At 44.2% G+C, this 14,009-nt stretch overlaps 2 protein-coding genes across 2 annotated transcripts; both read left to right on the top strand.

Annotated features, from left to right (window-relative positions):
• Positions 1-2,267: 2,267 nt before the first annotated feature.
• Positions 2,268-4,653, top strand: abrab (actin binding Rho activating protein b). Its single transcript, XM_062529500.1, has 2 exons — positions 2,268-3,067; positions 3,679-4,653. Exons 1-2 carry the CDS (start codon positions 2,469-2,471, stop codon positions 4,160-4,162), a joined length of 1,083 nt encoding a protein of 360 aa, XP_062385484.1. The 5' UTR covers positions 2,268-2,468; the 3' UTR covers positions 4,163-4,653.
• A 4,565-nt stretch (positions 4,654-9,218) lies between these two features.
• Positions 9,219-11,396, top strand: LOC134072626 (zymogen granule membrane protein 16-like). Its single transcript, XM_062529408.1, has 5 exons — positions 9,219-9,295; positions 9,480-9,505; positions 9,623-9,675; positions 10,307-10,421; positions 10,659-11,396. The coding sequence occupies exons 3-5, from the start codon at positions 9,624-9,626 to the stop codon at positions 10,978-10,980; spliced, it is 489 nt and encodes a 162-aa protein (XP_062385392.1). The 5' UTR covers positions 9,219-9,295; positions 9,480-9,505; position 9,623; the 3' UTR covers positions 10,981-11,396.
• Positions 11,397-14,009: the final 2,613 nt, after the last annotated feature.

Genomic DNA, 14,009 nt, shown 5'->3' with positions numbered 1-14,009 from the left:
TCTCTCTCCCTCTCTCTCTGTGGGGTTTGGGGAGGCTTGGCAGGTGACTGTTTTTACCTCCAGTGTGGGTTTCCTCTCCGTGGTGACAAGCCTGCGACCGTGCAGGGCTGCCGGGGCTGTTGGAGCCCGTTAGCCTGACGGCTCCTGCCTGCGCGCCGAGACACTGCGCCGTTGAGCTTCACAAGGGTCCGTGGTGCTTCACTAACGCCACTGTGCCTCGCGTGTGTAAATGTTTGTCTTGGGGTCTGGGTGACCGGCGACGCAGATAAATAAACACGCCACAAAAAGGAACCGTCCCTTGAATGAGAAATGTGAGACTGCCATCTCCAGCACGGGGGTTTTGCCGGTGGATTTATTTACAGTGGTGTGGCTTTCAAAACAGTAGCTGGCCGCTCTGGAGGAAACAAGAATTCCTCAGTTCTCTGCCCTCTACTTACCTGGACTTGCGTTTGAGGGTCTAGAGTTTCTGTGTAAGTGTGTGTATTTGTAGGGGGGTGGGCTGGGGTAGGAAAGAGACCATTACCCTAGAGATTGCCTGTGCAATATGGCTCTCACAGCAAATGCAAATAAATGCCTCCAAAAAGATAATACTGCACTCTTAAAAGTGCTTACACATAGTTCCATCATCATAGTTCATTGTCGAAACAACAACAAAAACAAAAGTTTAAATGCAAACAGACTCCTTCCGAATACTAAGTACCGAGATTGGTCTTACATAATGTTGTAAATAAACCTATTCATTGCCTAATTTGCATTTAAAGTGCAGCCAAAGGCAATATTAAATATTTAGATTTTAATTTACTTTCCAGACTATGTTTGGACTCACAGTCGTGTGCACATCCGAATAGAAGTCTCTCTCTTGCGTAAGGGAAGGACAACACCGTAGGCTGAAGGACACTGTTACATCTTTGTCTGAACGCAGGACTGTTGCCTATATGTCATTTTATAATCACACAGACTTTTCAGGCCGGCACAAAGTCACCTTGACGAGCGTACGCCTGTGAGCTTATACGCCACATCTGCTGGGTGCGAAATGACCTCCACCTCTCCATGATCCCCACTGGTATTCTGTTGTTTAGTGTGTCTGTGTAAACATGTCCTGATCTGTAACTGCTTAAACATGTGTAGAAACCCATTTGCACACACACACACACACACACACACAAGTGAGCACGCGTAGATACACACACACACACACACACACACACACACACACACACACACACACACACACACACACACACACACACACACACACACACACACACACACACAAAATGTTGTTTTTCTTGGCTCTCTGTACCATATCTCCAAATGAAAGGTTCTGTAGTTTCTCCTTGCAGCACCTTCTGAACAGATGCAGCACAAGAGTGCTTAAACAGAGGGAAAAAAAGGTTCCAGATGGTTCTAGATCTTTCTTTTAGTCCCTGGTGCACATGTGCTGCTTGTACTCCCATAGAATGGCATGACAGGGTCGAAGGACTTGTTAACCCACTGATTTATTCACCCCCAACATGTCTGCCCTTGTGGTGCCGATCTGTCTAATGAGCAGATGCACTGTCTGGGACACCGATACACTGACACCTGATGACAAACAAAAAGCAACACCACTGTGGCCTCAAACATCCGGATAAGACGCGCGGATCTCCTCGGCTTTGCATCCGGCCGGGGCCACTCGCCATGCAGCCTCTTGTTCATTCACTCTCGCCGTCTTTCCACCGGCTCCCTCCGTATCTCCCCGTCTCAATGGGACTTAGCGCATGGGATCCCTGTTTACCCCCCTGCTCCACACACACACACACACATATAACACACACACACACACACACACACACACACACACACACACACACACACACACACACACACACACACACACATATACACACACATATATATACACACACACACACACAAACAAACACACACTACCCCCCCCCCCACCCAACACTCACATACAACACTCTCTCTCTCTCACACACACACACACACACACACACACACACACACTACCCCCCCCCCCAACACTCACACACACTCTCTCTCACACACTCACTAACCTCCCACCCCCCCGCTCAGCCCCCTCTCAGGCTTTGCCACCACTCCAACGGCCCTGCTGATGAAACGTGAGCTGGCCAGCGGTCCCCAGGGTCACCAAGTGTCAGGGAAAGCTGATCGTTGGGGAGCCAGGCATGCCAGGCATACTTTCCAGCCGTCATGTGGGGGTTCGCTCCCCTCTGCCCAGGAGCCACCACTCAGCCACGGGAGCGGGCTGCGGACGGACAGTAGCGAGAGCGCTCTAGATCCTCCGGAACATTCTACAGGAAAAGGGTCCACTGACTAACATTGTCTTGGAGTACATGAGGCAGGAGCAACTAGGCGGCCTTTCGAATGCAGGTAGGAGCTGATTGAGTGGACAAGGCCTGGACAAGGTGGTCTGCAAGGGAGAGCGGGACACGAGGGGGGATATGTCGGAGTCAACGCCAGCGGAGGGGGCGCCGAGGAAGCCCTCGACCAACAAGAACATCAAGAAGCTGCGGGCCATCACTACCGTGTGCGGCCTGGCGCGCAGCTGGCAGAAATGGGTCTCCCACAACGAGGAGAAGCAGTCGACCGAGCCCTCGGGCTGGTCACCCGGCGACCCGAAACCCCCGCCGGGCGAGATGAGGAAGCCCACGCACAAGGTGGCACCGCCAAAACCACCGGCGGGCGAAGCGGAGGGCAACGGCGACGACGACGACGAGGGCGGCATCAGGACGGCGCTGGTGGTGAAGACAGTGCAGAGCAGCGTGACGGAGAGGAGCTCCGGCGTGGGCGCGCTGGCCGAGCGGCTCGGGAGAGACCCGGCGGCCGGCGACGAGGTGGACCGCCTGCTCAACAGGAAGCGCTCGCCCACGCGGCGCCGCATGGAAGGCACCATCTCCCACGCGACCAGGACTCTGAAGGAGACGCGCAGGAAGAAGAGCGACACGGACGACAGCGGCTTCTCGGAGGCCGAGGAGAGGGGGCCGGAATCAGAAGGAGGAGCCGAGGACGGAATCATGTTAAAACGGCCTTCTAGGCCCGTGTAAGTTTAATATGTCCACCTCTAACAACAACACTAGCATGCCTCCATTATGTACTCACCACTGTTAAGACGCAGATTCTGAAATATAATGACACACGTTGACTGCTAGGTTGGATATTGAGATATTATTTGGAAGTTTTGGGCATGAACTTGGTTCACTTGATAAGATTGATGTCGCATCTGTATTTTGGAGGCCATATAGATCTTTAGTATTGTAGGTCTTAATAGTATATTTCGGTTAACATACAGGTATTTGTGTCCTTTAAGATTTAGGTGCACCCAGATATTTTGGCACGAGCTTTTTCTCCCCTTTCAAGCAGCGTATCTCTCCTTACATGTGCCAACGTAAATGAAGCCATGTGGATGTATTGCATTACACCCATGTGAGAGTGCTGAGCAAGCGAAATCAGCCTCAGACGCACACGGCAAGAACCGAAAGACATTATTCAGACGTAGAGAGCAGAAATAGTTACTTACATAGAAACGTATCGGTCACAATCGGACACATATTCGAGAAGCTCTTGTGGCTGAAACTTGCGGTTGTAACTCAATCTACTGTTTGCTGCTTGGCTCTCCAACCGCTCTCTCTCTCTCTCTCAAATGTCTTTCAGGCTCCGGAAGACCGGCGAGGACGCCGACAAGATCAACGCTCTGTCCAAGGTGCACAGCGCAGTGGGCAGTCTGGCCAGCCGCTGGCAGAACTGGGCATCGGACCACGAGGTCACCCAGAAGCTCAACCCGTTCAGCGAGGACTTTGACTACGAGTACTCCATGCAGACGCGCCTGCACAAGGGCGAGGAGGGCTACGGGCGACCCAAAGAGGGCACCAAGACGGCGGAGCGGGCCAAGCGGGCCGAGCAGCACATCCACCGCGAGATCGACGACATGTGCTTCGTCATTCGGACCATGGCCGACCCGGCCGCGGACGGCCTGACGTGCGTGACGTTCGGCGAGCTGTTCGACCGCTACGTGCGCATCTCCGACAAGGTGGTGGGCATTCTCATGAGGGCGCGCAAGCACGGCAAGGTGGCCTTCGAGGGTGAGATGCTCTGGCAAGGACAGGACGATGGGGTCATCATCACTTTGCTGGTGTGACACTGCTGACCGTGATAAAAGCAGAGACTCTCACTGTGTTTCGACATGTAAATTATGAGTGAATACGCTTTGCTGCTATGGTTTTATTGAGCTTGTGATGGTCATGCTGTATGGAGTGATCACAGCGGTATCCAGATTGCTACGGTTGTCCGATCATCAATGGAAATCACCTAGTGCACGTTTAAGACCAACAGACTAGCCATAACCTATTTTCACTCTCGTGTTTGTGTGTGTGCTGCTGATGGAATTTGCTTCTCTACAAAGGAAACATAATACCAAACACCAAAGGGGGAATGTAATGCTGATTAAGAATCAATAGGACTGTGCAATTGTGATCTATGACTCAGAGGTTTGTGAAAAGTTTTTTGATATTATGCATTAGTCTGATACTGTTATCAGAGGACAAACGATATTTAATCTGAAGTCATAAGCCTACTTCTATGTACTGTGGATGAAAAAAAACATGAACTGAGGTAATAAATAAAATAAAATTGTAATAAATGGTTACACATTGTACACTACATATCATGATGGCTGTTAAATTGTGGTCTTCCTCCCTGTGTGGAGTGGCTGAATGACATGGCAGATGGAAAGGCCCTCTAGTGAAAGGTCACAATCCAGATAGGCATGCGTCTTTGGCATGTGTGCAGATCTGAATTTTGGTATGTTTTCATGATATCCAAAAGAGGGCAGCAGAGAGCTAACTTTTTCCTGTCCTGCCCGGCTAGGGTTTAGGTGCCTGCACATTTGGAAAAGGTTAAATGTGGTCATAGATTTTGGACTGGAATAGATAGAGATGTTCACTCTTTCAAGCACTTTTCTGAGACAAGAACAATATGATAGAAAGGAAAAAAAACCTTGAGGTTGATGGACCAAGCATTGACATCTCATCAAGGCACTGTTCTTGATGCATCATATGACCATGTTCTCAGATAGTGAGTAGCCTAAATCTCCTACTGAGCACCATGAGAAACATGCTAGCAACAGATGCTATGCTAACAAGCCCGTCTCCAAATCTAAAGGTGTTACAAGTGAGCGGATTTGTGCCTAGGGGGTTATTCTGATTTACCATCATTACATTTATAGAGAGTACTGAATGTAACTAGTTGCATTAGATGATATTAGTTGCTTTCAAAGGATCTTTCTGAGGTATGGTTTACAGGTAGCTAGTTATGGTGTCACCTTTAAATGAATGTTTATCATGTACAGGCTACCAATGGCCATGTGGTAGCGGACCACACAAGAAACTCAGGCTAGGCACTATCCTCTATGATCCAGCTGGATTATAACATGAAAATTCTCAAGACAACATTTTCCAACTAGGATTCGTTTGTAAAGACAAAAGCTATTCAAGCTTTTTTTTCTGTTGTGGTTTGATAGGGTTCAGTAGTTTACTAGTTTCAGACCAGAACCCCTTTCTGCTTTAATCATTTTGTCTGCTTTTGAAATGCACAGGCAGGAATTCTCAGGAATGTCATTGTCATCAAGATTGCTTCGCCCACGGCTGTGGAAGTGACATGAAATTGGAATGGGAATCAAGTTCATTTAGGTTCATTCCACACAATAACAAGCTTTTGAAAGGAGTCTGGATCTTCCTTCAAAAACCTCTTGAAGACCCAACTCTTCAGAGAGTACCTCCTCTCCTTGCACTACCAACAACTAGACATGCTAATTCACATATCCCCCTTCTAGAACTGACACTTGACTCCCTTGTTATCCGTTTTACCTGCTTAGAAATGCACCACGTTTTATTTTGTCTCACCATACTTGGTCGTGTGACTATTCGTGTGGGCTGACTGTATTTCCATAGGGAAAACATGGAGGTGTTTGGTCACTTCTAACTTCATCTCTGTTTGGATCCTAATGAATGCATTGGGCTAGCTAAGTGAAGTGTTCCTTTAATTCCCAACTGCCACCATGTGCCCTTGAGAAAATAACTTAATCCCGAGTTCCTCCAGGGATATGTACCCCTGCAATTGGTGTCTGTAAATCACTTTGGATAAAAGTGTCAGCTAAATGCAGAAACATAGTTTTGTTGTCTAAATTCTCTAATCACATTAGCATGAATATCTGAGGTCTTGACTACTAATTGTCCAGACGCGAAGATATGAAATCAAAAAAGATAAACCACTAGACTATAAGATATCACATGTTCACAGAAAGCCAATTTTAGGTAAAAATGGTGTTGAGGAAAAAATGTAGACATCTGTAACATACTCAAAGTATGTACATCAAGGGGAGACCAACGCAGTGTTGAAATAATGATAAATTAATCTATTAAATAAATAAAAGGTAACATAAATTAATATCAAGGAATATTGGTGGTGCAAGTCAGTGTAGGGATAGGTACGCAACACTGAGGTGTAATGTAAGTCAGTACAGGAAACAAGGTAACAAAACGAAATCAATGCCAAGCCGGGAGGAGGAGTGCCGCAGCAAGCGCAGACTGAGCCGGTCTTAAGTATCACTCCCAATCAGGCACACGTGGGCATGCAGGGGACAGACAGGGGAAACAAGCACCCCAGCCCAGACCCATAGAAAGAGAGAGTTGCGACACTCTTTGAGAGTTGTGAGTGACACTCTTTGATGTTGCCGCCACACGGTCAAAAGTTCCAAAAAACCTGCGCTGAATAGCTGAATCGAGGGTGGGATGTACTTCTGGATGCTGGAAGGTGTAATCAATTAACTCATTGATTACTGACCAAGAGATTGGCTATTAATAGTTCCAAAAGTCCCATGATGCGGAAATAGCCTGGAAAAAGCGCTGCCATTTTTTCCTATGGAGGTCTATGGGAGTGTCGCCACTCTGTTTTATCTACCGCTCTGACCCAGGCACGTCAGTGCCAATGGCCGGGGTTAAGACAGAGTGGCAGGGCCGCAACAACCACCCTTGCAATGTTTTTTTTTTTTTTTGGCGGCAGATTTACAATGAACTTGTGGGTGATTTCTGGGAGACAAATAAGCTCATTAGAATATTGCCAGATGTTTGCCAATGTAGGCCGCAATGTAGGCAAACCTCCAGTGAAGTTCTGGCAACAATGAGTAGTTTGCCAATGGCAAACTTTCAGTGCACTTCTGGTGACAAGCCTAATTTGCTTTTGACATTGCTGCGAAATTGCTGTAACCACAACCACAACTGTCAGAAACCCAATTTGCATGTGAAAATATGACCTTTAAACGAAATGTTAAACGGGACTGCAGTTTTCATTAGAAAATATATAGATGGAATATCTGTGGTATTTCAAATTAAAACAAAGTGTGAAGACACTTAGACGATTATTACGTTTTCAAACCACTAATAAAGATAAAGAAATATGTGCAGGAATCAAGAGTTGATATACTGTAGTAGTGTGGATATACAGTACAGTTAGTAGTAGTTGGGATGGGTGTGCCAGGCTAGTACTACAGAATGAGGCCTGCTGGTGGTCATTTTGGTCTGGGTCATACAATTGCTATAGCATAAAAAAGCCCCAAAAATGTAATAAAATAAAATAAAAAAGATTCTATTTATAAAAGCGGTAAAAGGGGAAATTTCCAAGGGGGTGAATACTTTTCATAGGCAGTGTATATTGTTTCATCAATGAGGAAATGACAACAAGGAAAACATTTCTGTTCCTGCACACTTGCTGGAATTTAAATACCATCTTCATAATTATAGCTTGCTGACATACAGTACACACTGACTGGTATCTTGGTCATCCGAGATTCCTGATACAAAGTTCTCCTGAGACTGACACTGCTTTTGGTAAACTTGTCTGGGGATGGGGGGGATGCTTCACAGAGCTACCAAGTGCAACCAAGACATCCTGGACCACAGCTTGGGCTGAAGGTTCACCTTCCAGTGCACAATGACCCTATAAGCACATAGCCAAGACAATGCAGGCTACGCTGGGGATGGGGGAACGCTTCACAGAGCAACGTAGCAAGACATCCTGGACCACAGCTTGAAGGACCTCAGACTGGGCTGAAGCTTCACCTTCCAATGCATAATAATGACCCTAAGCCCATAGCCAAGACAATGCAGGCTACACAAGCGAGAGTGTAGTAAAATTGGAATACTATCAAAATACACTAAATAAACACTCAGTCACAAGCAGCATTTATGCATGTGGGGTTCATGACTGACTGACTGCCCATGGGGAATTCTGATTAACCCTCATGTTGTCCTTGGGGTCAATTTGACCCCAAGCGATGTTTAGCATCATAAAATATATGGTTAACTTTTTTTGTTTTGCTTCAATTTTCATGACTTTTCCTCATTTGAAGGGTACAACAGAGTAAACATGAAATTTGCACAAAAATATGTTTCCAATGTCCTGTAAAAATATAGTTATTTTTATGAAACATGAGGTAAATGAATATTTGACACAATATGAATATTATGATTGTAATAGTATGAGAACATGTACTTATTATCATTATTACATAAACAAGTACATATTACATATAAGTTAATTATTTTGGCAGGTCTGAAAAAGTCCAAAAACTCAGCCTTTGGGCTGTTGACACTGGATTGGCCATATTGCCAGCCAGGGTTCCAGGGTTCATAAAGGGGTGTGGGGGGGTGGGATTGTTTTGTAGGGCTTTTGATGGTCGTTATTACACTCTTGTTAAGTACCTACCACGAAAAAAACTGGGTAAAAAAAATAATTTCAATCATTTTTTGAGAGTTTTGTTAGCTGGGGTCAAATTGACCCCAAGGATAACGAACGTCGGTAAGATTTGAGGACAACATGAGGGTTAATCATGTGTAGATTGTGTACAGAGGTAAACACAAATGCTTTTCTCTCTGATCTTGACTAGAACAATTGAAAACTCACCCAGCAGCAATGTAAAGAATGAAATCAGACAACAAGGAAACAAGGCATTGTTCCATCTTCATGTTCTCTTCCTTGAACTAGTATAACAACAGGACTGGTTTCTTAGAACAACATCTCCACCGCTTATCCAACTACAGTATGGAGGCTATGGTGGTATGTGACATGAATAAAAAAAAATTCCGGAATCCCAGTCTGTGGAATGCCACACTGCTATAAAGCTCTGCTCAATCGTTTGCCCTCCGCATTCGGAGCACTCGCAAGCTTCTCATGCACTGACCCAATCTGACTGCAGGCCCTCAGCCTCTTACCATTGGTACAGTATAAACTTTACGCCAACTTCTTTTTTAAAAAATATTTGCAAGCAATCTTGAAAATAAAGATTATTTTCATATGGGATGATAGGATTGATTACAACAGTAATTCAATGGATAATGTGTGCATGTGTATTATATTAAATAAATTAACATTATTATACATTTATTTTTGTCTTTAACTAGTCTGGACTGTGCACAAAGTCAATAAGGTGATTTTCAAATATAAGCTATTCTATTGTTTTTTTTCTAATTTCAAGTCAGTGTATATTGAGGACTCTTACATAAATAAGTAAAAACAATGTTGATGCTGACCCTCTGTTCTACAGCATGCGGGCTCTAATTGTCTTCTGTGTTCTCCTGGTTGCTGTCTCGGCTGCACGTAAGAGAGAAAGAGAGAGAGACATACACACACACAAACACACACACGCACGCACGCACACACGCACGCACGCACGCACACACGCACACACACACACACACACACACACACACACACACACACACACACAGAGAGAGAGTATTAAACACACTAATACCGCTGTTGTCTGTGGTCTGTTGTCTGTCTATCTGATGAGCAATATGGTGCAAGATGAATTTACGAAAGGATCGATAAATGTCTATCTATTTATCTAAATTAAACTAAACTAAATGTACCATTAGATTAAACAAAACTTCATACAGTATACCCAGTTGTCAGTTAGGCCTATACTGTGTTTACAGTAAGAAAACAAAGCAGCATGCATTTACAGTAACATGTATCATGACATTTATGATACATGTTAAATGCATGTATCATAACATTTACTAACATAACATTTATTAACATTTATCATGTAAATAAGTTAAGCCTAACATAATATAAAGAGCACATTTTACTCTTTGAAATCAAATGACCTTGGAAGTGCATCAGAACCTGAACAGAGGTCGTGGCCTGAGAACCTTGAAGCAAGCTGGAAGATCTTTTAGTGACAAGGTTCTATTTGTTCTCTCTCTCTCTCTCTCTCTTCCAGCTTCGGGCTTCTCATTCTCCCCATCTGTGGGCTCAGGATCTGGGAGCTCTTACACCATTACAGGGGAGGGCCGCATCACTGCAGTCAGACTCTGGGAGAGTTCATATGTCCGTGGGTGAGGCACATTACTAGTGAATGTGTGTGTGTGTGAGTGGCCATAATCACCGCGGGGAACTTCAGCGAGAGCACAAATTTCATACTGTATGAAGAATCTGCCATTACTGTATTTTCAGAAGACAATTTTTTTTTACATATCATCATTATTCAACTAAAATTACATTAAAAAGGAATGATTACACAGCCAGAGAAAAACTGCCATTTCCCTAATGTGATTTTATGTCCTATTCTTTAGCATCCAGGTTCGTTATGGGTCCAAATGGTCGCAAGTTGCTGGTTATAGAAGTGGCACCGAACTTGAGATTGAGCTGTTTGACGGCGAGTTCATTGCTCAAGTCTCCGGCAAGTACTCTCACTACATCCAGTCCATCATGATCGTCACCAGCAGAGGGCGCTCCATCATTGCTGGACAGCCATCTGGAACCACCTTCAACATGTACCCCGAGCATCCAATGGCCGAGCTCAGATTCCTGAGTGGACGCTTCCACGGAGGTCTCACCGCTATCGCCACCCACTGGGCAATTCTGCCCAACATGTCCAACGGCACTTCTGATTAACAGAAGAGAATGAAGGACAGCCCATGCCTACCATGGATATAACTGCTACTACTTGGCTACGGCGGCTATAATAATATCAGGATATTTCGTCTTCAATCTTCTCGATTTGAATTACCTCAAGGACACATCACAACCTTGTTTGCTGTCTTTTGATGTTTTAACAGTCTGATAGCTTATCTGTCTGTCATAGGAAAGTTGTGTAAGAGTTTCAAGTCAAAATGCATAGCGTACATGCATAAGTAGTTAAAATTGGGACTTGTTTTTAGGGTGCATAAAAGTTTTGCTTGCTTCCAGCTGTTTCTGTCAGCAGTCTTAGCTACATGATATGTGTCCAGAGGTGGTGGGTCTGTGCCTGAAATATGCTTATTCAAGTCACATTAAATAGCTCTTCATACTGTAGACCTGTGAAAGGAGTATTCATTGGAAATGTGTGTGTCAATCCTGGCAGAGCTTGGTAAAAACAAAAAAATATTAGCCTAAAGTTCATCATGTTGGACGTTTACAGTATTTAGCCTACAAATGCTTAAAGGGACACTTCACCGATTAGCATTAAGTTTTGTATCTTTAGAAAACCAGTCATGTTTTTGAATGGTCGTGCATCATTCCCTCAGTTTGCCTTGAGATGGGAGAAATAAGGATTTTTCATTTTCGATTCTTCATTTTCCCTGACCCAGAAACACACAGCCTATGAATAATACGTTTTATGATATTAATGGCCAAACATTGCTTCCCAAATAATGTGATTTTCAGGCTGTAAAACTGATGTTACGTCAAGGGCTGAAAATAGCATGAAGACAGATCAAACTATAACAGAAATATGTTACAGGTCTTGATTTTGGGACACATTCTTGGTATAGACAGAATCTGAGATGGTGCTGCAACAACCTTATCTGATTTGACACGGTATCACCCAGATGTGAGTGGAATGTGGACACACTGGAAAAAATGAGGTTCTTGTGTGAAGACCTGTACCCAGGTAAAGATCAGCGAGTGGCACAGACAAAGTCAACCAGTCCTATGACATCGATAAATGGTCAGGTGCCAGGTGTGTTTGAATTCCCTTTCTTGTAGCATACCCATCTACATTCCATAGTGTCTCACCTCAAAATAACAATTAAATGTCCTTCCTTATTAGTAGCATACAGTACTATGAAGAAACTTCACAGGAAGTTTGTCACAGGAACTTGATTGAACTATCATTAGGAATTAGGCAAAGATATAGTAAAAACATTACACTTTTGACCTATTGATTGATTATAATGTGGTTCATGGTAAGCTCAGTCTTTTGATAAAGGCTTCAGCTAAATGACAAAATGTAACAAATGCTGAGAGCACTCATGTACAGCACTTGCATATGGTAGGCTACTATTTGGCATCACGGACCTTTTTCCCCCCCACCATTGCGCTATAATGAATCCGTTTATCCACGCAATTGCCTAAACCGGCCGTCACCAGTATGTGCATTAACCTATTAAAGTTTATAGCTATAATTGAACATACGACGTACATGGGACTGTCCGCTTTCTTTGAGATTGGAAAGATGGCGTGCGAGTCATTTAGGCCAGGCCTACCTTTTCCTGAAGGAGAAACCTTGCATGCTGGTTGAGCAAAATTGGGAGTACGACCATGCTCTCTCCACTATGCAAAACGTCATAAGAGGTATCTTGTAATCAATGTAAGGAAGGAACTACTTCGTCATGATGACCGTAGGCCTACTACTGCAGGTAGTAGGCTAAATGAAAGTATACAATCGCTAGAGACTTCTGGGAGGGCGTCTGAACTGATAGCCTATGGATTTGAAATGCTTACTTGAAGTGCAATGTGCATGCATATTCTTGGAAGTTTATACAGTATACATATTAGTTTGCACGTGATGCTTTCGAAATGGTTGTTCTGTAACAAGCACTATTTGGAGAGATGACCCATTGAAAGTATTGGATTCAGAACTTATGATTTTTATATTCATAATCATAAGTGGTTTATGTCCTGATGTTTCTGTTACGTGTTTTTCCACATATGAGATAGCTGTCATTATTTCATTTTGTTCCTGTACTGTCTCTGTCTATGATAGGAGGAAATTGTATGACTTCGCAGTGTTTCACTGTTCTGCATGGCTGCGTCATACTGTAGCTATTTGCTTTGCTTCAGATTGCATGCCAAGTTGCCACTAACCATGCAGTCCATGAGAGGGAGTGACCAATGCCATCTCCCGTCAGCCAGGAAGGACACTTAAACCTATCTATTTCCTTGTCTAGTTAGCGCAGCTGGTGGATCTTTAGGTGAAGTCATGCTGTCTGTCCTTTGATGCGCATCATTGAAAATTAAAATTGGTTCCTACTTCCTAATTGTTCTTATCATTGGTTTGACTGGGACTTCATTCGTCTGTGGTATTAACATTACCTTCACTGTGCAGCACTCTGGTTCATAACCTGTTTTGAGTAAACACTTGTTGCTTTTTATGTCATTCACTTTTATGTCATTCATTTGTATGAAGCAGAACAGGGGTTTTCAACTGGTTGTGAGTCAGGGATCATTCTGACTAAGGAGGTAAGGTAACCCCAGGACCATCACTGAATAGAAATGCTGATTACCACATTGAGGGACCACCAGCAATGTCCTCATTGGACCATTGGTTGAAAACCGCTGATGTAGGCCAATGGTGATGTAGTAGTGGAATACACAAGCCGCACAGGCAAGACACTGTGTTCTGTGATGCAGCCCCTTACAAAAATGTCTGTGACAAATTTGCAGCAAACTTGTGGGTGAATTGTGGGAAACAAATTGGTTCACTAGAAAATATTGTCAGAAGTTTGGCAATGATGGCCGCTAGAGGCAAACTTCGAGCAAAGTTTGGGCAATAATGAGAAGTTTGCCACTATAATGGCAAATGTGTTGCAGGTGATTTGTCCCCAAGCTTACCCCGTAATGGTAAACTTTCAGTGAACTTCTAGTGGCAAACCTAACTTGACATTGCTGCAAAGTTGCTGCAACCTTGCCAAAAGTTTGCCAGAAGCCTTATTTGTTTGTGA

This window comes from Sardina pilchardus, chromosome 24 (assembly GCF_963854185.1).
Source record: "Sardina pilchardus chromosome 24, fSarPil1.1, whole genome shotgun sequence".
NCBI classification, from domain to species: Eukaryota; Metazoa; Chordata; class Actinopteri; order Clupeiformes; family Clupeidae; genus Sardina; species Sardina pilchardus.
Note: the sequence above shows the minus strand (reverse complement) of the source record. Positions and strands in the feature narration are given on the sequence as shown.